General features: G+C 45.6%; 1 protein-coding gene and 1 pseudogene across 6 annotated transcripts in view; one reads left to right on the top strand and one right to left on the bottom strand.

Moving 5' to 3' along the window:
• Positions 1-5,222: 5,222 nt before the first annotated feature.
• LOC146755636 (zinc finger CCCH domain-containing protein 11A-like) lies at positions 5,223-12,685 on the bottom strand. Of its 5 annotated transcripts, none has more exons than XM_085525399.1 (8): positions 9,196-12,685; positions 7,812-8,733; positions 7,445-7,532; positions 7,265-7,327; positions 6,937-7,023; positions 6,350-6,646; positions 5,944-6,014; positions 5,223-5,491 (listed from the first exon to the last, which is right to left on the bottom strand). In XM_085525399.1, exons 2-8 carry the CDS (start codon positions 7,863-7,865, stop codon positions 5,432-5,434), a joined length of 720 nt encoding a protein of 239 aa, XP_085381525.1. In that variant the 5' UTR covers positions 7,866-8,733; positions 9,196-12,685; the 3' UTR covers positions 5,223-5,431. The 5 variants fall into 5 exon arrangements, with proteins under 5 accessions (XP_085381525.1, XP_085381524.1, XP_085381527.1 ...); XM_085525398.1 differs by having other exon boundaries at positions 8,909-12,685; XM_085525401.1 differs by having other exon boundaries at positions 7,812-8,002; positions 8,432-12,685.
• Positions 8,839-22,721, top strand: part of LOC146755637 (kinesin-like protein KIF20B) — a 30,355-nt pseudogene continuing 16,472 nt past the window's right edge. The window contains exons 1-14 of the transcript XR_014937961.1: positions 8,839-8,884; positions 8,929-9,036; positions 9,996-10,107; positions 10,404-10,591; positions 13,283-13,317; positions 14,900-14,986; positions 15,109-15,225; positions 15,418-15,556; positions 16,861-17,045; positions 18,429-18,477; positions 19,111-19,304; positions 19,957-20,068; positions 20,521-20,592; positions 21,049-21,193. The product of XR_014937961.1 is annotated as a kinesin-like protein KIF20B (transcript). The remainder of the gene's footprint in view (positions 8,885-8,928; positions 9,037-9,995; positions 10,108-10,403; positions 10,592-13,282; positions 13,318-14,899; positions 14,987-15,108; positions 15,226-15,417; positions 15,557-16,860; positions 17,046-18,428; positions 18,478-19,110; positions 19,305-19,956; positions 20,069-20,520; positions 20,593-21,048; positions 21,194-22,721) is intronic.

A 22,721-nucleotide genomic window follows, 5' to 3' on the forward strand; every position in this document is an offset into this window, starting at 1 on the left:
GAGTTTTGAGGCACAGCACTGAATGACTGTGCTGAGTTTTCCAGAGCCCCCAGGGCTTTGGGGACATTACTGCCACCATGTTGCTGTGCCCTGGCTGCTGGTGGGTCTCAGTTCATTGCTGTCCCTTTACCCCCCACCGCTGCCATCCCTAGAATTGATCCCTAGCTTGATGCCTTGTTCCATCCTCTTCCTGGTGACTCTTTAGGACAAATAGGGACAGAGCCACTGGTGTCTCCCCGCCTTGTAGGCCTGGGGATTGTCCTGAGTACCCAGCATCACTCTGCTGATGAGAACCAGTTTCTAGGGTCTGTCCCCTGTCCTCAGCTTGGCTGGGGTCCACCCGTATGGAATCACCTGTAAATAAGGGATAATAGGGACAGCAGCAGGACTGGGGGCTGCTGCAGCACCCATGTGCATCCAACCCCTCAGCATCACATAGGAGACCCCCTCTACTTGCTCAGTGAAGAAATAGCCCCCCCCCCCCCAAAAAAAAAAATCCCCGAGTGACTCATTTGGGGCTAAAAAGGCAGCAAAAAGCAGAAGCTTGGGAAGTGTGGGAGGGGCATGGGAGGCCTTTGCTCCTGTCCCCATTTGGGGTAAGAAAAGGGGCTAAAGGGTTGCAGAGTGGGACCCCCTCAGCTGTCTGCCCCCAGAAGCTGGAGGGGGAGGAAAGGAGAGGGAGAAGTGGAAGATGAGGGGGGAAATGAGGACACTTTGAGTTTGACAAAAAGCCTTTCATTCCAGGAAAGAAACGCTTGGCTTTGACTCAGCAGCACTCAGAGCAAAAGCCATCCCCGTGCCCGCTGTGACATCCTGCCAAACTTCTGCCCTGCAGCGCTTGGCTCACCTTGTTGCCTCTGTTTCCCCTCGTGCGACGTGCAGTGGTGCCACCCCCAGCCATCCTCAGGACCCACAGTGAGTCTGTTGGTGGCCAGTGTGTCACTGAGTGACAGCATCAGGTGGGAATGCATCAACATAGAGCCAGGGGAGAGCAGAGCAGCGCTGGGGTGGGGGGAAGTCAGCCCCAAGGGGAAAGTCTCCCCCGTGAAAAAAGTGGGTCATTTAATACCTTGCGTGAGATGCTGGAGAACAGGAAATGAATGAGCTTAATATGTGCCACCTGGGTACTTCCTGAACGTCCTCCAACACCACAAGTGCTGTCCAGAGCTCTCCAGTGTCCGCTCGTGCTCCTTGCAGTTCCCCAGTAAGCTCCCATTGCTTCCCAGTATTGTCTAGACTCTCTTTGTGCAAACTCTGTATCCCCCAGTACTGCCTGGAGCCACCACAGTGCTGTCTGCGTCCTTCAATAGCCTCCCAGTGGCACCAGTACTGCCCAGTGCCCCCAGTTAACACAGCCATTGTACAGTACATGACCATCTCCTTCCACGAGAACAACACAAGGCCACAGAGACGTTGACAGCAACGATGGTGCTGGAGACATTCAGTCTGGAGGAGCTGCAGCTCTTGGTTCACTGCAACCACTCCAGCATCCCCAGAGGTGGGCATGGAGGTCTGGGTGGCCTTTGGTGCTGCAGGAATGACTGCAGGCAGAGATGTACCCAAGTGAGCACCAAACATTTAACACATTAACAGTCTAAACAGTAAAGAAATGACAATATTCCCAACCATTTCCAGGTAAAGGCAGAAATCTTCCTTTTACACTTTGTACCTATTAAACAAAGAAACAAACACGTGCTGAAATCACAAGTGATAACCTTGCTGCCAGTACTGGTTGACCTGAGTGATCTCTCCAGAGGTGCTTTGAAGTGGTTGTTCCCTTGGCAGAGGAGAGAAGTAAGCTTCGTGCTTGGGTACTTAAAATAAAGTTCAGTGTTCTGGGTCTTCCAGTGCGCCTGCCTGGGGAAGCAAGCAATTCTTTGGGAGAAACCATCACATTTCTCTTTCATTTGACAGAACTCGGTGCAGTATCAGCTTAATGTGAACACTGAGGTCCATCTGCAATTATTTTAGAGAGTTTTGTGCCACACAACCCGACTGTTTGTTTCATCTTGCTTCAGATGGAATGGCTGACTTCCTGACTGGCATCCTCACTCGAGCAGAGAGCCACTTGGGCTCCTGTCCCCGTGACCTGGATGCTGAAAAGAAGCTGTGGGACTCAGCCAGGAGGGATCTGTCATTTCATTTGCTGGGAGGAACCAGCAGGCCTACCTTGCCAGTGTCCAGAGTGCCTGCCTCATTTTTGGCCAAAGTCAGCAGTAGATGGACTCAGAGCTCTGTGCATGTGCCTCTTCACTGTCCTGCTTGGCTGGTGGCACTCAGGGGGGATTTTGTGAGGTGAGGTCTCTGCTGGGCGATTCAAGCCCAACACATTTGAAGTTGAGTGGCAGACAGTATGTATTTTGATTTCCAGGCTTGTGACTTGGTCACAGGGACTGGCAAGTAGGATGGAGAGGGCTCTCTGGAGATTTTGCCCTGTTGCTGCACATTGCTGCCAGCACCACAGCAGGAGGCAGATGGCCATACATCAGTGGTGGGATGCACAGAGAATGAACACCTGCCTGCCCATCAATAATTCCCCAGAGACCACAGTCTGCAACTAAGGAGACAGAGTGACAGAAAGCATGCTGTAGGTTTGCAGTCCACTTTATGTCTAGCACTTAGAGGTATGTTTTGTCTGAACTGTCTGATACTTTGGTCAGTTAGTGCTACAGAACAGAAGCAGACAGTGACTTCTGTATGGGCAATTGATTCTAACAAAGAGAAAAGCACTGCAGGAAGCCTTACCTCCACCTGCAGAGAAATCAGTTCCCAGCCCTATGTCAGTTCAGTTAAGCATCACTGCTCCTTCCCCAAGGAGGATCCTCTATGAAATGCAACAGGACAAAATGTGAACCTTTCACAATGTATCAATCCTTTCAAACCAAGGCATCTAGCATCTCAAAATGACTACTGCTCGACTACCAGGTCGTTTCAGATCACATAGGCTTCAACATCTGGGAAGCCTCTGTTATTAAAGGAGAAAAGGGCTCATGCACTTGAATAAGGGCCACAACTTTGGGGACAGCAGCTACTCCCATTCTTTTCCATCTAAAGCTGTAATTTAGCTTTCACTGCATCTACTTCATGCAGCCATTCATTAGTTCTGCAGTGCACTGAATGGTGCAAAGACTGTGGATCAAGGGAACCAATCTAACCAGTCCTTAATTTCCTGATGAGAAATCTCTCTCAGTCTCTTGGAATAGCACTGATCACTTGGAGCACATTAAAGTAAAGCACCCAGGAAAAAGGTGGCAAAAGTTGAATCACAGCGCCGCCTGCTGGAGACCGACATCTCGAGGGAAGCAGGATGGATGTTGCAGCCAAATGTGCTCCTCCACCACTGGTTTTCTGAGACGTACCCGTGAGCACCACACATTTGTACGGTCTGTCTGTCCGTAGAGCTACAAAGGCAGAAGCAGAACATCTATATGGTTTGTTGCAGCTGTGGGTTGTGACTGATATCAGTCCTTGGATCTGTTACACTTCACAATTGCGTTCAGAGTTTTTTCAGGTCATCCTGGCTTTCTGGTGCTCCCTGCACAGTGACACCATCTCTTCTGTCACCCCATTTAGTCAAACTGACTGTGATTTGCATGTAGCTCCTCCACGGTGCTTCCAAATTCCTAACAAAGTGGGAAATGAGCCAAGGGACCCATCTGATATCTGATAGATGCTGACACAAAAGCAATCTGTCATAAAGCCCTTTGCACTGATGCGATTCAGTGTAATACCTAGCATGGGTTTGTTTACCTTTCCTTGAGACTGCAGGTCATTTCTAGCAGTAACAATGCTTACTGCAGGTCACTCAACACCACGTTATGACTATGAGTCTTACTTGAAATCCATTCCTAGCCATGAGAGCTGGGCAGTATTTAAATAGCGCTTCTTTGGAGCTCAGGATTGGTTCATCCCTAAAGGTAGGAAATAGGGAAGGGGGGTGTCCTGGAAATGGGTGATGCTGAGATGGTGGAGATGCTGAACGCCTTCTTTACTTTGGTTTTCACTTCAAAGACTGCCCCTTGGGACTCCTGGACCCTGGAGGGAAGAGAGAAAGCCTGGGAAATGGAGAGCTTTCCTCTGGGTGAGGACGGGGTGATCTGGGAGCATCTGGGTGGGATCAGTGTGCACAAATCCATAGACTCTGATGGGATGCATCCACATGTGCGGAGGGAGCTGGCAGAGGTAATTGCCAAACTCTGTCATCTTTGACAGGTCTTGGAGAAGAGAAGTGCCTGAAAGCTGGAGGAGAGCCTGTGACTCTGCAGTCTTCAGAAAGGAGCAGGAGGAGGATCTGGTAAACTGCACGGCAGTCAGTTTCACCTCTGTCCCTGGAAAGGTGCTGGAACAGTTTGGTCTGGATGCCTTCTGCGAGCAATTGGAAAGGAAGAAGTTTATCAGCAGTATGCAGCTTGGATTCACCGAGGAAAAGTCATGCTCAACCAACCCTGCAGCCTTCTATAATGGCATCACAGCACAGAGTCCATTTGGAGACCTGTGGCCTGCAGTGTTCCCCAGGGCTTGGTGCTGTGTCTGATCTTGTTCAGTATCTTCACTGATGACCTTGAGGAGGGGATAGTGTCCATGCTCTGTAAGTACGCCTATGATACAAAGCTGGGAAGAATGGCTGGCACACCTGAAGTCTGTGCTGCCATTCAGCAAGACCTGGACAGACTGGAGAGCTGGGCACCAATAAACGTGAAGAGGTTTAACAAAAGCAAGTGCAGAATCTTCAGCCTGGGAAGGAGTAGCAGCAAGTATCAGTACAAGGGCATGGAATGTTGTGTGGGCACCTGGGTGTGCAAAGGAGGCATGGTGGCACACATAGATGCCCATGCACATGGGTAGACAGAAGGACAGGGTTGCACATCAATGTGTGTGCACAGTGTTATTCAAATGGCTGGGGTCATACAAGTATGAGCAGGCATGTGGCTGTGTGCAAGAGAGGAGCTGCCCATGTTTGTGTGCAGGGCTGTGCAATGGAGTGGGGTTGTACAGCTGTGTGCGGGGGCCAGGTCCTGTGTGCCATGGAGCTCCATGGGAAACCTCTATGAGTGCTAGCAACAGCAGGAGCACTTGGAGCACTGCCTGGAAGGACGGTGCTGGGATGGGCTGTGGTGGGCGCCGAAGATGCATAGTGGACCGAAGATGCGTAGATGCTACTCTGGACCAAATGTCGGGCAGCTGCTCATGGAATGCCACTGGACAAATCAGGCTGTGCAGTCTTTGTGAATATGTAATTATGATAGTTTATTGATTGAATGCATTAAAGAAAAAAAAAAAGGAAAAAAAAATAAAAAAATATAAATAAATAAATAAATAAATAAATAAATAAATAAAAGAAATCCCAGAATGTAGTAAAACATGGAATGCTGAGTTGGGCTGCAACTGAAATGCTGTGCACTGCAGCCGCTGCCTTGTGACGCTTTTCCTCTCAGTCCTTCATGTGCACCTTCTGCATCATCTCTGCAAGGCTGTTCATCTCTGCGAAGAACTGGAAAGAAACAACGCAAGCGTAGAAGTAGGACAGAAACAATCTAGGGAGATCTCATGAAGAAAGCCTGACCAGTAAACATCCAGAATGGCCCCGTGTGGAACAGCATGTTCCTTTCATTCAGGTCACTGACACTACTTCCCATGACACGTTGTCTATGGTAAGATTCATGCTCTGTCATGGGAAGGTCGTTTCAAAGGTTGCAGTGCCCAACATGGCAAGCTTCTTTATCACAGCAAAACCTTCTGGCTGTTACCAACCACATTGTTCTCAAGCCAGAGGAAGGCGTCCAAGCTCCCCATGGCAGCTCTCACTGACAGTGTCATTTCCTCAAACACACAATTTTTCTATTCCATCGCTTCTCTCAGGATTTTGCCATCTCTTTTATGTCTGACAGATGTAGGCACTGAGACCAACAAGAGAATGCGTGTCTGTGTTCACCAAGGACTCACCTCTGCACGTGCAGCTCTCAAAGAAGCCTTTCTCATTTCCCTTTTCCTTTCTTTTTGTTGTTGTCTTCTTGCTGGAAAGCAAGAATACCAATGAATTCATTTTGTCTACAGCAAAGCTGCAGAAATATGGGTGCCGAGAAAACAAATGGCAGTCCAAAGACAAAGCAAATGGGACTAGGAAGCCTCTCAGTGAGTAACATTTCCAGGGGGAAATACGGAAGAGCATAATGATGTTAATGGAAAGAGATGCGTTTAGGTATTCTGGCACCTCGCTGCCTTTGGACTTTGTAGCCTTCAACTCCTTTCCCCTCCACAGAGAAGGAAAAGGTAAAGCAAGCCCTAAGCAAACTCAATGTGTTTGATAAGGACAGCACTTCACCGGGACGGTGCCACAGCACCTTCTTACCTCTTTGCTTGGAGCTCCGTGGTGGGGTTGGGGCCGGCACACTGCCGGTGCTCTGGCCCCTGGCTCTTTTGTTAGCAGGCAACTGCGCTGCTGCCTGTTGCTCTTCGTCCAAGCCCTTGCGTTTCCCTCCAGCCAGGGTCTTGGAGACAGAGCGGGGGCACACAGCCAGGGAAGGTCTTCTCCCTGAGCTGGGACCTGCTGTTACTGGAAGCCCTCCAGCCTGGAGATGATCTCTCCCAGAAAGCACTTCCTGCACTGCTTTCACGTAGATCATTCCATTTGGCTCACATTGTACATCTGTTATAATCAAGAAAGGAGAAGCAGTTAGACTTCAAGGGAGCCCAAGGCTACTTTCAGTCTGCAGAATGGGCCACAATACTAGGAAATCTCATCTTGAGTGTTCACAGCAGCAGATCTTGGGTGAAGTGTGGGTTTGCATTTCAAATCTGGACAGGGAAGGTACTTGTAAATCCCAGGGACAAAGACCTCAAGCAACATGCAGCAACAACACTCCCAGGAAAGAACAGACAGAAAGCCTGACTAGAACGACATTGAATCAAACCCCGATGCCTGTTGTGCCTCTGTACCTCTCTTGGGTGCCACGTCACAGGCTGCAGTCCTACCCAGACCTGCCGCAAGGCTGCGCTTTGCTGGAAGGCCGCTTGCGTCATCTTCTGGCAGAAAGAAACAAGAAATACTTGAAGAGCATCTCTTGGGAGGAAGATTTGAGCACAGCCAACCACCAACTTCAACTCTCCAAGTGTAGTTCCTACCATTTTCCTTTTTGCTGCTACAGCATGGTGCCATTTCTGCAGTCAGCACAGATCTGCAGTGGGCTTTCTTCACTCTTCCATCACACATGCACCCCTTCATGCAGCCCTATTTAGTGGCAGGTACCCACACCACAGCTCTTACCTGCATGGGCTTTCCGTTTCCCACCTTGCCCAGCACCATTGCATGGACGCACGGGCTCTGTCCCTAAAAGAAGAGATCGTGTGTTGATTTCACAGATGACAGTAGCAGTATTGTCCTGTTAGCCCGTGTCCACCCCCCACTAAAGAAAGACCCTGTTTTACAGACAGAAGAGAAACTCACTTTTGCGTGGCAGTAAAGACAGTCCATCCCCATTGTGTCCCTCTGCGCGCTGAAAGGTGCAGCTGGATGTCTGGCAGCTGCGCCGCCTCTGAAGAGAGAAAGGAAGAAACTCAGGTCGGAACGGGCAGCTGAGAGCTTCCAGATCGTGCCAGAGATGGGATATCAGAGTGCTGAGACATCATTGATCTCTAAGGGAAAATACAGCCTGAGCCCTGCCCGTGCCATTAGCCCAGGCTGTCAGCAGTGAGCTCAGGATCCAACCGCTTACTGAGGTCCCAAAGGACCAGCAGGGCTCCCCCTGCTCCACTCCTTCCCTTTACAAATGGGAACAAAGAAGAAAAGTCAAGCCAAAGGAACCCAGCCATACCTTTCCGCTCACAGAGCAGGCATTGGATCCGCACTTGTCTCCTTGCTGAGACATGATCACTCAAGTGTCAGAGGAAGCACAAGTTCTCTCACAAGCTCTCTCCACAGGAACTTTCCCTGCTCTTGGAAAGAGCTGGCTTCACTCTTCCTAAGACTGCCTCGATCCTCCAAATCTCCCTGCAAACAGGAACCCTGCAGAAATCATCCACAAGAGAAAAGTCAATGGGAGAAGTATATTCCCAGCTTTGTTCTGCCATGCAATTGAGTCTCTTGTGGAGGAAAAGGTCTGGGAATCAGCTGGCTGCAAGAACGTCCCAACGCTAGCTGCAGCTTGTGTCTGACTGCCATGGCTTGTGTCAGCAAGTGCTCTTCTCCATCTCCTCAGGAGCTCTGCACCCAGCCATCCGTGTGGTAGTGAGGCACAAGTTGCGCTCTGTTTCCTTATGAATGGTGTTTCATCATCCTCACCAAAACACGGGTTGGAATCTCCACAAGAACCTCTTTCCCCTGGGAACAGCCATGTGGAGGGGCACTGCTGGAGCTGGGGACTTCTCCCCGGCCTAGCATTTCATGTCTGTAGAGACACCTCCCAGCAGCCAGCCAGCACCAAACCCAGCTCACCTGTTGGGCCTGTTCAGCCTAAGCTGCGCTCAGCTCACCAACACAGCACAGCAGTCCTTCGGACAGGCTCTGCCAGGGTGATCTGTTCCACGAAATGCACAGAGCTCAGTCTCCGCGTGCAGCACGCTTGCCAGAGCACCAGCTCTGCTCACCACCTGTGGGACACGTGCTCCTCCCACCGTGCCAACCATTGAGACCTCAGCAATGCTCGCATGACTTCTGCGCTTTCATCATAATGGAAGTGGACGCCTCCTAGATCCGAATTTAAGGAAACCAACGCCAGGGTCAGCCCATGGGGTGATCTGAAGTCAAACAACAGGGAAGTGAAGGTGACTCTTGCGCAGCTGTCATGGTTTTGTAATTTTCATTAAAAACCAGTCAAGACTAATGTGGCCTCATAGTGCTCAATGGAGTCCCAGGGGAGATCGTGGGAAGGAATAGGGGTGCACATCTGTATGCCCCGAGGCTGGTGCTCACCTCTCTGATTGTGGCTTTAGGCTCCAGAGCCGATGTTGACTTCCCTTACTGTGGCTTTATGGCCCAGGGCCAGTGCCGGCCTCATGGGCTGGGGTTTGAGGCCCTTGGACCATTGCTGGCCTCACTGAGTGGGGCTTCTGCCAGTTGGATACAGCTGCTGGCTGAACTGGCCAGGATGGAGCCTTCCCTGTGCAGCCTCCCATGTGCATATCCACCCCAAGAATGGAAGTCCTCCTTCTATATGTACTCCTTTCAACCACAATGTGGAAAGCAAACCATTTAGGCACCTGAAATGCTTCTGCTCCTGCAGTCTGGCAGAAAGCAATGCCCTCTGTTTCATGCCACCTCTGCACAAACTGGAAGGGAATGGGGAGACGTATGTCAGAACCAATGGGACAGGACTTCACTGGATGCAGTTTAAAAGCAAATCACCCCAGCTCTTGGTTGGGCTGTTGCCCTCTATTGCTGGGGATCCCTGACCCCTGGCCACTGGCTTTCCACCCATGCATCCTTCCTTGGAGCCAAGTGTGCCTTTCCCAGCAGCAAGCACCAGGCTGGAGTCAGCACCAAAACCAAAACCTCCTTGCACCTTTCCCGTCCTTCTTTCACACATCGTCTTTTAGTTTCAGAAAATAGGGCCACACCCCAGTGAAACAAGAGCTCTAGGACAAAGCAGCTGCTTTATTTTCCTCTTTCCCTTTCCTCATCTACACCCCACAGAAAGACCATTTGCCAAGTAAGGGATGCAGTGATCAGGTGTATGAGGGGCAAAGCAAATCAAGCTTAATTTCAAAGGCTTGCCTCTTCCATGTGACTTCCCTGAGGTCTGATACAATCATAGACTCATCTGATACAGTCATAGATTCATAGAATAGCCTGGGTTGAAAAGGACCACAGCGTGCAGGGTCATAAACCACCAGACCAGGCTGCTCAGAGTCACATCCTCCCTGGCCTGGTCCTATCACTATCCACCCTCAGGAGTGGGGACAGAGATGGTTTCAGGGCTGGCTCTGGGAACAGGCCTGATTGCTGCTAGTGAGCGAGCCAAAGGCTTGATGGCGAATCTCCTCTTCCTTCCCAACTGCAGTGAGATTTGACATGACTCCAACCTACACCAGAAGCCTGAGCACTGCAAGTGTTGACAGCGGGCAGTTGCGAAGGAGACGGAGCTCTCTGCAGAGGGAGAGCATTGCCTACAGGTGAGGCTGGAGGCTGTGGGCTGGGATGTGCATGGGGGTGACCCAACGAGAGCCCATTCCCTAACGCCAAAGGGTCGCTGCTTGTTTGTGGCTGCCTGAGAGAGGGATGGGGAGGCCAGGAGCCCCCCAGTTCACAGGGCTGGTCCCTCTCCACGTCTCCAGAGAGCCATGGGACAGCCCATCAGCTGTCTGTGGGGAAGGCTGCATTACAGCCCAGGCTCCTGGCTCAGGCTGGCGGGATGCGGCCCCAAAGCCATCAGCCACTCAGGCAGACCCCTCCCGCTCTGTCCTTTCAGTCTTCTGCCACCCATCGGGGCTGTGCTTGAAGCCCCAAAGCAGCCGATGAGCTGCCAGCTGCAAGGCCAGGAGGGAACAGAGAGCCAAGAAGAGCTGGGCCCAACAGGATGGGTGGACGTATCCAATCTGTTCAATCTGTTCAGACGTGTCCAATCTGTTGATGTTGTTGCTGCAGCCCCTTTGCTGTGTCTGCGGCGGTCTGTAGGGAAAAGGGGGATCAGGTCAGATGAAAGCCCCTTTAGGGCTCATGGCGGGGGCAGTCCCGCTTTGGGTTGGGGGTTGTTGTTGATTATGGGACGGGGGTCTGCTCACATCCCCTGTGAGCCCCTCCCCCCCAACCCCATCCCATAACCCCTGTGACCCCCCCAACCCCATCCCATTCCAGCTCCCTGCAGGTCACACAATGGAGCTGCTGCTGCTGGTCCTGTAGGAGGATGGTCCTATGCCCACATCCCCAACATCCTCAGCTTCACCCCGTGAGGTTTTTGGGGTCCACATCCTCAGCTTCACCCCAAGGTTTTGGGGTCCACATCCCCACCGGGTGTCCCCAATGTGTCCACAAGGATTTGGGGTCTCATGTCCCCATAGAACCCCAAGTGTCCCCCCAAGGTTTTGGGGCTCACAACCCTGTTGGATATTGGGGAGGTGGTGCCTGCATGCAGCAGGGCTGGAGTCAGGGAGTTCACAAGTGTCTGACAGGGGTGGTCACCTGTAGCACAATATAGGGTTATACACCCCCCATAACCCCCCACCCTTCTTTTGTGTATATGTTGATGTTATTTAATGGGGGGGTGGGGGTCTTCACTCACCACTCCCCCCCCCCACCCCCCCGAGCAGCACTTCCTCCAGCTCCGCTTTGAATCGCACTTTGGCCGCCCGTTTCCCCACACGCTGCAGCCGTTTCCACACCGAAGCCATCGCAAACCCCCCAAAATAAAGCATTCAAAACAGGACGAACCAGATCATTTTAGAAACAATTACAAGCCAAGTTGCATTTTGGTGTTAAAAACAGCCATAGACTCATAGAATAGCCTGGGTTGAAAAGGACCACAGTGTGCAGGGTTTCCAACCAGCAGACCAGGCTGCCCAGAGCCACATCCAGCCTGGCCTGAAATGCCTCCAGGGATGGAGCATCCACAACCTCCCTGGGCAACCTGTTCCAGTGCGTCACCACCCTCTGTGTGAAAAACATCAACCTAATATCCAACCTAAACTTCCCCGTATCACTTTAAAACCATTCCCCTTGTCCTATCACTGTCCACCCTTGTAAACAGCCATTCCCCTGCCTGTTTATATGCTCCTTTCAAATACTAGAAGGCCACAGTGAGGTTTCCCTGGAACCTTCTCTTCTCCAAGCACAAGCCCAGTTCCCTCAACCTGTCCTCATAGGAAAGGTGCTCCAGCCCTCTGATCATCTTACTGGCCCCCCTTAGCAATATTTGCAATTCTCTTTTGCCTTCCTGCAAGCACACCTGCTTCAGGGCACATTTCATCCCACTGTTAGGCCTTGTAAGAAGCACTATGGCAAGTCCATATGCAGAAAACACTGGCATTCCATTCAGTAACAGAGAAACTATTCTGCCCTTCCTCCTGACTCTTGTCCCTGCCTCCTCCTGCACTGGGCAGTGTTTGTGGGCAATGAAAGAAATACCCACATTCTGGAAAATACAGACAAAAAAGAAACAGGCAGAAAAGTGGCACTAATACTTTGTCACTGGTGGGAATCTCCACAGAAAGTGCTGCGCTAAAGGTGTGAGGTTAAGGGATCATCACTGTCACGATAAAAGTCACAGCATGGAAGATTTAGCGATGGCGTGCTGACTAGAAGGAAAAAACAACACTTACCTTGGAGCTTGTTCATTTTCCCTCCTATCATCGGATATCTTATCATCATCTATGTAGCTCTGAGGTTGGCCAAAGCCTGTTGCCATGAGCTTTGCTAAACGCAACAGTGCTGTGGCTCAGAGGTATTACACCGGCACATAGCATAGGAGAACTCCATAACCCAAGTGTCAAGGGAAGAAGAAAGGGGAACTGTTACAATTAATTACGTTCACTAAATTGATAATTGTAGGCTTCTTGTCACACACTACTGCCTACAGCAAAACAGCACAGATGTTGACAACTGTGATTTCTGCATACAAGCAACCACTCGAGCCTGAGCACATTCTCCTGTCTCTTTGCCATTCCTAGAAAGACCCAGAAGAGCTCAGTGTTCTCTTGCTGTTAGTTTACATCCTCCAAGCACTTCCAAAGGCACGCTGCTCTGTAGAAAAAGCTGAGCTGCCCAGAAAGTTTGTGCAGGAAGAAGGCAGCAGTGTCAGTGCACGTCATCCTGGGGGATCTGAAAGCATTTGTGAAGAGAACAGGGAAAGAAGAGGGAAGAGAGCAAAACCAACAGGCACTAGCACTGCTGCCCACAGGGGGCGGGGCTTGAGGCAGGGCCTGTGCCAGAGGGGGGCCTGGCACAGTTAGGGCCAGCTCAGGGCCCAGAGCAGAGGGGGAGCAGGCAGAGGCAGGGCCTTGGGGCCCAGGATGGAGGAGGACCAGGCACAGCTGGGGCCAGCTCAGGGCCCAGAGCAGAGGGGGACCAGGCACAGCTGAGGCCACTGCAGGGCCCAGGTGAGAGGGGAACCCAGCACAGTCGGGGCTGCTTTGGGGCCTGGGCCGGAAGGGGGCCGGGCACAGCCAGGGCCTATCCCCCTTTTTTGCACATATGAAATGCTCCCAGCTGTGATGCACAGCAGAACATCTTTCAATGGAGATGAAAGCCTGTGAAATGAAAGAATCCTTTCTTATTTCTTTCACATTTGTGTTTGTTGACTGCAGTTCCAACCAGGTGGACTCGCAGTGTCTTGCAAGTGACACCTGGAAGCAGGTACAGACTGGAGACACAGCACCCTCAATGTCCAGGTGAGTAACAGCAGCCAAGGAGGCCTTTGGGCTCTGCAGGGTCCAAGTGTGGAGCTTTACACACAGGAACACCTGAGTATAAAGACAGTGGCAGAGCTGTAGAGCTTGCCATAGTAGGGAGGCACAGTGGCTCAGCTCATTTCCCACAGTAACACAGGAAATAAGAGCCATGAGGGAAATGCAGATGCCTTCTGCCCCCATCAGAGGGGAGGAATGAGCTGCACTTCCACAGAGACATTCCTCTCACAGCCACTCACACCTCAGGTGTGGAGGGATGAGCTGGGGCTGCTGGTGGCAGCTGTGGAACACTGCCATCTGTGGTGCTCCATCCTACCTTGGAGGTGGGCATGTAGAGCTGAGGACCTTTGTCACTGCACAAATGACTGCAAGCAGAGATGTAGCAGAGGGAACATAAAGCATTTAATAACTTATACAAAGCAATGAGTAATAGAAATGACAATATTTCCAACCAAATATCCCCCATCCTAGCAGTCATGCCTGATCTCTACAATCCCACCCAAACAATTTCCCAGCCCCCTCCAATTCCTCCTCACTATCCCACCCCTGAATTTCCTTCCCCCAATTCCCACACAGTAATTGCCCACACTAATTACCAGCATGCAGGGCATAGAGAACACCTGTTCCTTGTGTGCAGACACCTGAAAAAAAGAAGTGGCAGGGAACTGGAGGTCTGTAGCAGGTTCTGGAGGCTCTGCATAGAACGTAACCCCAGACCACAACCCCATCAGCTGCTGGGGCAGCATCATCCCTGTCATTGGGGGATGTTGCCAGTGGTGGACAGGGACACAGGGAGAAGCCACACCTTGGTGTAGCTCTGATCTGCTCATGTCCAGTCCAATCCTCTATAGCACTTTCCATCTTCTGTCCTTTGTTCTTAACCGTATCCTTCCTTCTCTTCTGCTCTTTTCCTTTCTTTTAGGTGTCTTACCTGTATCTGCTTTTCCCCTCTTCTGTTCTTTTACTGCTCTGGTCAGCATCCAGTGTCTGCACCACAACTCTAGGTTTTGGGATGGAGAAAGGTACACGGGGCATAGATTTGTACAAGAAAAGCTCTCTTGCTATGCCCAACAGGTGACAAAAAGGGGCCCTCAGGACCACAAAGGCAGCTTGTTTCTCCAAAAATAAATAAACTTAATTCTTTTCTTTATAAGAAGCATTAGAATCTTACAGAGGAGATGAAAATCATCTTCACTATGCTTTTAGACTGTACATAGACTAGACCAAGATGTGTGGTGTTGCTTTGATACCTTATGAGGAGCACCGGTATCAGTGGATGAAGCTAACATTGTCTCAGAAGCACAATAATGGAGTACTTTTGTTCATAGTTGGCCTGAATGCAGTACAGGAGTGTGTTGCAGTAGTACTTGTTCTGAAATTCTAGGCTCTGACAAAGAAGTTTAGCAGGGTCCAAAGCACTTGTGAAAACAGTAAAATATTATTACTTCCTGTGTTAACAAATGAGTCTGTTACAATAGGATGATGAAAATAATACTGCTTTAATGTGCTAATCATCAAACAGAGGATCTAGTCAGATTTCTAACTTCCAGCTCTTTAATTTTAGAGGTCTAGTTTGGAGCCTAGGGGACGCATACAAGTTTGCCTGCGTATTAAACCCTTTACGGCACGGGAGAGAGCAAATGGATCGCAGGTAAGGCATTTATTTAATCATAAACAAAAAAACAACCCTTAAAGTATATATGTTTTCTTTCCTGTAAGATGACCTTTTAAAACTTTTTTCATGCCTGCATTACTTGTGCTTCCTTGTAATAGGGATGTGTTTCACTTGAGGACTCAACAAGCATCATACTGAAGTCCCCTAAGAGCTCATTGGGAAGAATGAGCAATAAAACTTTAGGACAGACAACACAGAAGTTCACCTTTTCACGGGTAAATTAATTGTCTTTAAATGATATTAAGTTATTTGTGGAAAAAGTTGCTTGTCTTCTGTTACTTCATATAAAGCAAACAAGTTTTTCTTAACTGTCTTTAGAATTATCGACGTGTATCTGACTCCTTACAAGTACCTAAATATTGCTTAAACAAAATAAAGAGATTAACCAGCTTCTTGGTAACATTCAGGTGTTTGGACCTGAAGCAACTCAAGAAGAATTCTTTGAAGGTACTGTGAAGCAACCAGTGAAAGAGTTCTTAGAAGGATGTAATTGCCTTGTTTTTACGTATGGCGTTACAAATGCTGGGAAAACTTACACATTCCAAGGTATGAGCAGAAATGCTTTTTCCTTGAATTAATTTCTTAAAGTGAGAACTACTTCTAGAAGAGAGAGATGTTATGACTTCTTACCTAGTTACTCAACAGGCCTTGTACGTTGCCTTCTTTTGAATACTAGTAGCCTTGAAAAGTCGTCTTCTTCCATAACAAATATTACTAAATTTACAAGTGTGTAAGACAGCATACACTACAGTAACTTTGGTTTTTGTTCCTACTATAAATGCGTGCATCTTAAATGCTGTTCTTTATTTGAAGGCAAAGTATGTCTGAGTTTGTTTGATTTATTGTAGGCAGAAATTAAACATTCTGAAACATTTGATCAAGGTATTTCAATCTTTTTTCAAATTTCTGATTTTAGTAATAACAGCAGCATAGAAGATTGTGTTCCCTGAGCTTTAGTAGTACAGAAATAATACATCAATCTCCTTTCTGGCTGGGAGCAGTTGTTTTTTATGTTTAATATTGTCATAACAAATGAAACGATTGGGTTCACAGGAAACAAATTCCCCTTATTTCTGTTATTTAGTGTTCTGTTACTATGTATTTCCAATAGTTTTATATGCGTGGAGCTGAAGACTTTCCCATAGTAATACCTTTTTAGGACTTAAATATTAAGAATCAACAGGGTAGTATGTTCAAAAATTATCTTTCTATGCACCTTCCATACAGCACTATAGAAATTCTTCTGCGTATTGTCCTCTCTTGTGTTCATGACTGACTTTAAAACACTGAAGCTTGCTTGGTATTTAGTGACAGTGGAAAAACTAAGGCGTGAAGTAGGCAAGATGTGGAGGTAGTTGTGTGCTCCAAGAAAAGGCAATGGGAAAGGAGCTGAGTTACTTTAACAGTTTTTATGAGACTTGTAGATATTTCTAAATAGGGTTTGTGGGACGAATGGGATGTTGTAGCAGAGACATCACTCTGGTTGTTATTTCAGGGTTGTTTCAGAGCGGGAAGGGAGCCTGGTAAACAGTTGAAAATCTGCACGTCTGTTAAATGTGGGAGTTTGCTGTGGGTTATTTTTTCTTCTTAAGGCTAAGCTTATGCAGAATATTCTGGCTGTTTTAAAGTGATGCCCTGTAATGTCTAAGGAATGGGATGTGAGCTGTTGCTTAAAGCCAGTATTTTTCAGGGAACAGTCTAGTAACACTGCAAACATTGCTTCAGACTGTAACTGGCCTCTAAATTCTTTGTGTATACTTTGAGATTAGAATCAGTTATCTTTGTCTTCATTTATGTTTATATGTTGCTTACAATAGTAACCTGGCCCTTCTTTTGTGTATTGCTTACAGGGACAGAAGATGATGTTGGTATTTTGCCAAGGACGATGGATATGTTGTTTAAAACTGTTGGAGGAAGGCTATACACAAAAATGGATCTGAAACCTATTCGGTGGAGAGATTACGTAAAACTGACTAATGACAAAGTGAGAGAAGAAATTGCTCTTAAAAATTTGTTGCTTCATCTGACAAAAGAGGTAGGAAACTACTTTATAAAGAAATGATGAGTACATGCATCTTGTGATAGTTCAGTGTTATCCTTTCCATTCTGTAATGAAAGAGGGTTCTGTATTTACACACAGTTTTCTATTTGTCTTTCTGTTCTTGCTGAAAAAGAATGAAGCATCTTATTAGTGGTGTGCTACACCACACTGGGGTATTTTAGTTGTGGAGTATGTTAACTTGATCTTACTGATGAGGTGGTTAAGTGTGGACTTCACAGTGTGAAAGGCAGGTGGCAGTAAAATTCCTTCTGAATTATTTCAAGAGCACAGCTGAGTATGAAGTCTGGCTCCAATGATCTTTAAGTATTTCGGGGAAAAACAACACCTGTCTTCTACATGAACCAAAGATGTGTAAAACTGTTCTAGGTTTAGTGAGTATGTGGAAAGAAAATGCAGTGAACAGCTATATGCTGATCTCATCCTACTCCATTAGAGAGTTAAGATGTGGTCGTGTGATATAGGTGCCTCCTCTAGTTTCAAGACCCGTGTTCCTAGGTAAAATACTTGACCTTATAAGCTAAGTAGGTACAAGCTTTGCTGACTATACAAAGCCAGATCTGGGTGAGTGTCATGTAGATGAAAACTTCTATGTTAAAAGTTTTACTTCTAAGCATACTGTATCTGGTAGGTGAGATTACTCCTCTTCAGTAGATGAGAATTTCTTTCTACTTTTGTGCTCTATAAAAAAGCAACACAACCTGAAGCCTGGGAACTGAGTATACATCTATGAACATCATGAGATCTACATGTTGGGAGCTATTCTGTATTTTCTATGACCAAACTACTTAAAAATATTATATTTACAAAATTTAGTCATAACTTCATTTGTGTAACACTTTGATAGCCTGAGTTAAGAAATAATAAGCTGCTTATCTACATTAAGTGATCAAGTATTCTACCTTAACTTCCTTTTCTGAGAGTTGACCTAATAAGCCATAGGATATGGAAGTCCCGAATTAAGAAAATCCCAATAAGAAAAATATTTCAGGAGTCCAAGATTCATGAAGGGTAAAATGCAGATTATAAATGGGCTATTGAAAATCATCTTATTAAATAACTCCTTTTCCTGTTGGGGATTCTCTCCCTATTTGTTCTTTTTCTTTCTGAATCAGGAAGCTGAAATGCATCAGATCTTATAGTAAAGGAATTGTCAGAAATGAGTAGTAAGGTGAAACCAGTCAAAATGTGTAGCCAGGATTTTTGTGTTGGCACCTTGGAACTATACTGTATTGTTTTCTGGTAGAGCAATACAGCTGCTTTTAAAATAAATAAATAAATAAATAAATAAAAGCAACCAGTGGTGTATTGGTGCTGTACATCAATAATAAATCCTAAAGTCTCTGTTTTCTTTCGTAGGTAGACCATCACAACAGCACTAATGACAAATCCCCATCTGATTCTAAGGGTATGTTTTATATTAAACAGTAGCAATTAGAAAAGCTTCTGTAAGGTCAACGACTGGCTTTTTTGGCTAATGCTGATAATAAAAGGATTATTTAGCTTTTATTTGTAACAGAACGGAATAATGGGCAGGACATCTGGGCAGAAAACAGAAGGAATAAAATGGCTAGGAGACTACTGGGACATCTATCATAACCTGGTTTTATGAGGTGAAAGTAAAACAAAGAAAAAGAGTATGATTTGTGATAAGATCCCTAGTGGTTTTCCGACAGGCCTTTAGGGCACTTAAGAACTCACTAAATACTTTTTTTTCCCTAAAAAGTCAGAACAAAGTGTCCTTACTAGTTCAGTTCTCTATATTGTAAAGACTGAAGAGTTCTGAATATTTCTAACCCAACTATAGATGTTAGATTGGGTTTTGGAAGTGAAAAAGCAAGCTTTATAGCAGGCGTGTCTTTGCAAATGTGTAGGGCACGCGTCTTGACTTCCAGATACTTGGTGTTTGTATGAGAGGTGGGGATTCTCTGTGTTTATGTTCTGGGAAAAGTTTTAAGCTGTAAGCTTAACTATTACTTATTTTTAAATGCAGCTAGTTTTACTGTCTCTACATTGACTTGTAATATTTTCTACTTTGCAGGTGCAGAAAATCTCTCAGAAGGATCAGACCAACTTAGCAGATTATCTATAGATGATTTTGTGAAGTTCTCTGGGTTTCATTTTTTGAGATTTACAATGAATGTTTTTATGATTTACTGGCTCCTTTATCAAATGACAGAAAAAAAAGGACACTTCGCCTTGCTCAAGACATCAAGGGATATTCTTACGTAAAAGGTAACTAGAATACTTTGCAAACTGCCAAGCTTGTCATGGAATAGTGTAACATGTTTCTTCTGAGATAGAAAACTCTTAAATGTGTTCAGTGTAGCTCTAGAAGTGTCTGCTTGAATGTGAAGGCAACAAGCTACATGTACGTATCTGCATCTTCAACAGTATTCTCCTTATTCCTGTACTTTGCCCATAAAGCCTGTGTGAACTCCACTGCCTTCATCATCCTTGAAAATGAGAGCCATACAGTCGTTATAATGCAGACAGAATCCAGATAACCCATCCCCAATAAAAACTACAAGCTAAAACAAAAAACTTCTCAGATTGACTTCTGCACCAATGAATACAAACTTTCGGCTTCTGTAGTTTAAGAACTTAGCTTTTGTACTTTCAGTACTAAGGCTGCTTGCTTAATTTGGATGGAACATACTTTAGTATACTGGTAGGATAAACTGTTGTGCTATACTATACCTTGCCCTTTTCTGTGGGAGGAAGAATCTTAGTCTTATCTGCCATCAGCTTGTCGTATGTTTGAGGCAGAGTTAATGAAGTATTTTATTGTCTTAACTAAATGTTCTTAGTTTGTATACCTTATTTCTTGTTCACTTTCTCTTTTGCTAGCAAAGCTTGCAAAAATCACTTTTCCTTCTTTTGAAAGGTTTGCAGTGGGTTCAGATTTCTGATTCTAAAGAAGCTTTCAGACTTTTTAAACTGGGACAGAAACACCAGAGTTTTGCAAGCACAAAGCTAAATACTTGCTCCAGCTGAAGGTGGGAAACTTTCACTAACATTGGGTGTAACATAGTGTGGGGAAGAGGGATGAATGAAAATATTGTTTATGGCTTTTTTTCGGGGAAGAGGCTTTAAAAAGGCTTGATATCTAGTGTTCCATGTGATATTTTGTGACAGTTTGTGATTCTAGTGCTTTGAACTAGAAGGATTAGTCCTTCAAGCAGATAAGTGCATACAAAAGCTAAGTGTTTTATCAAAAACTCTCAACAAAACAACTAAGCCTTCTTCCATGTAAGTAATGGTGGTTCATGAGGGGGAAGAAAAGCAAAATAAACCAAGACGGAATGTCTCTTTAAAAGGTTTAATGCATCTAGTAGAATTATTGTTAATTGAATCTGGAATAAATCCAGCAGTGTTTTGAACAGATGTTACAGATTTTAGAAAATGTGTGTATTTCTGGCTATTGACCTTGCTTCATTTCTCCTTTTAGCCACAGTATATTTACAATTAAGGTACTAAGAATTGAAGACCTTGAAATGCCACGAGTGACACGAGTCAATGAGTAAGTTCAGAGCAGAGTTCCCTTCTTCTTTTAGGATGAAATTGTCAGTTACTTTCAGTATTGATGTATTGATATTGGGCTACGGACACTAGGTTCCCTGATACAGCCTCCTGTATGAGTGGTGGTTCCCCATTTCCTGTCATTATGCAGTACTAAACCATCAAGTTGTAATGCTGTTCTATATCTTGTGCCCACTGTTCCACACAGTGTTCCTTTATCCTTCTCACTCAACTTCTGAACTAAATCCTCAGAAGGAAGAATATGGCAGAAAAATGGAAGCTGTGTTGGAAAAGAGTTTGGCAGGAAGTAGTGTGCAACTTCACTAGGAAAGCAACATTAAAAAGCATGAAAGGGTTCAAGAAATTGTTCCTCTAGGAGGAGTGGTTGTGTTGGAAATGATAAATAATCAATGTACATTCAAAGGCAAGAAAACTTAATTTTCCTATCTGCCTTCAGATTATCACTGTGTGATCTTGCTAGTTCAGAAAGGAATACCAAGATGTGCAATGAAGGTGACAGACTGAAAGAGTGGAAATATCAATGCATCTCTCCTAACTCTAAGCAAGTGTATTAGTGCACTCAAGATCAGTCAGCAGTCAAAGTAAGTCCTTGTACAAACTGTAAACTAGTTGTAGATTTCAGATATCATGTACAATGTTTAAACTATTGTTTAAAATGCAGAGTACGAAACTATGTTATGAGTGAAAACTATCTGTAGGCTTCTGCAGATGTGTGAAGACTTAATGATCTAAGAAAGTGATCTATAAACTTGCCTTCTTTTTGTTGTTGTTTTTGTTTGTTTGTTTGTTTTTTCAAATAAAACCATTCTAGTTCTAAATTTCTGAATGTGTTATCATAGACTTAAGCAAATTAGCGTTGTGGATTTATTTTTTTTTTTCTGGCCTTGCCTTCTCAAACAAGTCCTGGGGGAGATTATAAAATTTGTTTTCACTATTTTCACTTTAAATGTGTGAAGTGTTAGACCTTTTCCTCCTTTGTTAGTTAGTTGCATTTATCATTTAGTTCTGCTGTAACAGTTTTCCTCAGGGATATTGCTGTGCTTTGTCCTAGCCAAGAGACATGGTCAGAATATATATATTATATATATATAATTTGGAAAAGAAAAATTATATATAGATATATATAATTACATATATACATATAGATATATATAATTACATATATACATATATATATATATTTTTTTCCAAACCTTGATGCAACTTCATCATTCTTTCTGATCTAGCTAACCAAATTCAGAGAGAAGAAAGCCTGCTTGCTACTTCTGTCTGAGGTTGTGCTCTAAATGAGTGCAGACAGAGCTTTCTGTATTTTAAACAATGTAGTATTTATTTACAGTCACAGCTGGATATAATTGCAGAATTCTCTGCTGATTCTCATTTGAAGGTGTCTTTCTGTCCCAAAGATTAGGTGAGCTCTGTGTTCATGAAATGCCACACTGTGCCTGGTAGCCTATTCAAATTCTGTTATGCTTAAAAGTAGATGAAAATAGGCCTTGCTACTGGATTAGTCTCTTATCTGTCTGTCCTTTCTAGGGAAGAAGGATTCCTTAAAATTAGCTGCTGCTTAAAGTGCTTTGATTTATTCAGAACTGTTTTATTTGTTGGTCCTGATCACTTGAAATTTTAACAATATGGGGGAAATGTAGTGATGACTTTGATAGTAATTTTCTTTAAAATAAGAACTCATTTACCACTCCTGCACTAAAGCTACTTATGGGTCACGTGTGTTGTGACAGGAGCGTAGCTATGTGAAGCTTTTAGCTCTGTTGGCAGAATTCAGTAGCTGTAAAGAGTCCAGCAGGTAACCTCACTAGAGAACAGTGTGTTTAGTCACGCTTTAGGAGTTCTCTCCTAATTTTCTGTACATCACCAGCTGTTTGATTCAGTGGCTTAACCTTGGTTTAGGAAACACCAGAGATGTTGTGATAAGTATATGCTTCTTTATTTCCAAAGTATTTACTATTGTCCTTTCCTAGAGACAATATACTGAGAGAGTGGTTATCTCTGATTTTGTTGGGTACTGTTTTCTTAGAAGTAGATAGGTCAGTTTGCCAGATGTGGTAAGGGAAAGAGAAAGGTGAGAGAGAATTTAAGCTAACGTGAGGC

Source organism: Coturnix japonica, chromosome 31 (assembly GCF_054131305.1).
Source record: "Coturnix japonica strain WE chromosome 31, WE-NBRP24, whole genome shotgun sequence".
Lineage (NCBI taxonomy): Eukaryota > Metazoa > Chordata > Aves > Galliformes > Phasianidae > Coturnix > Coturnix japonica.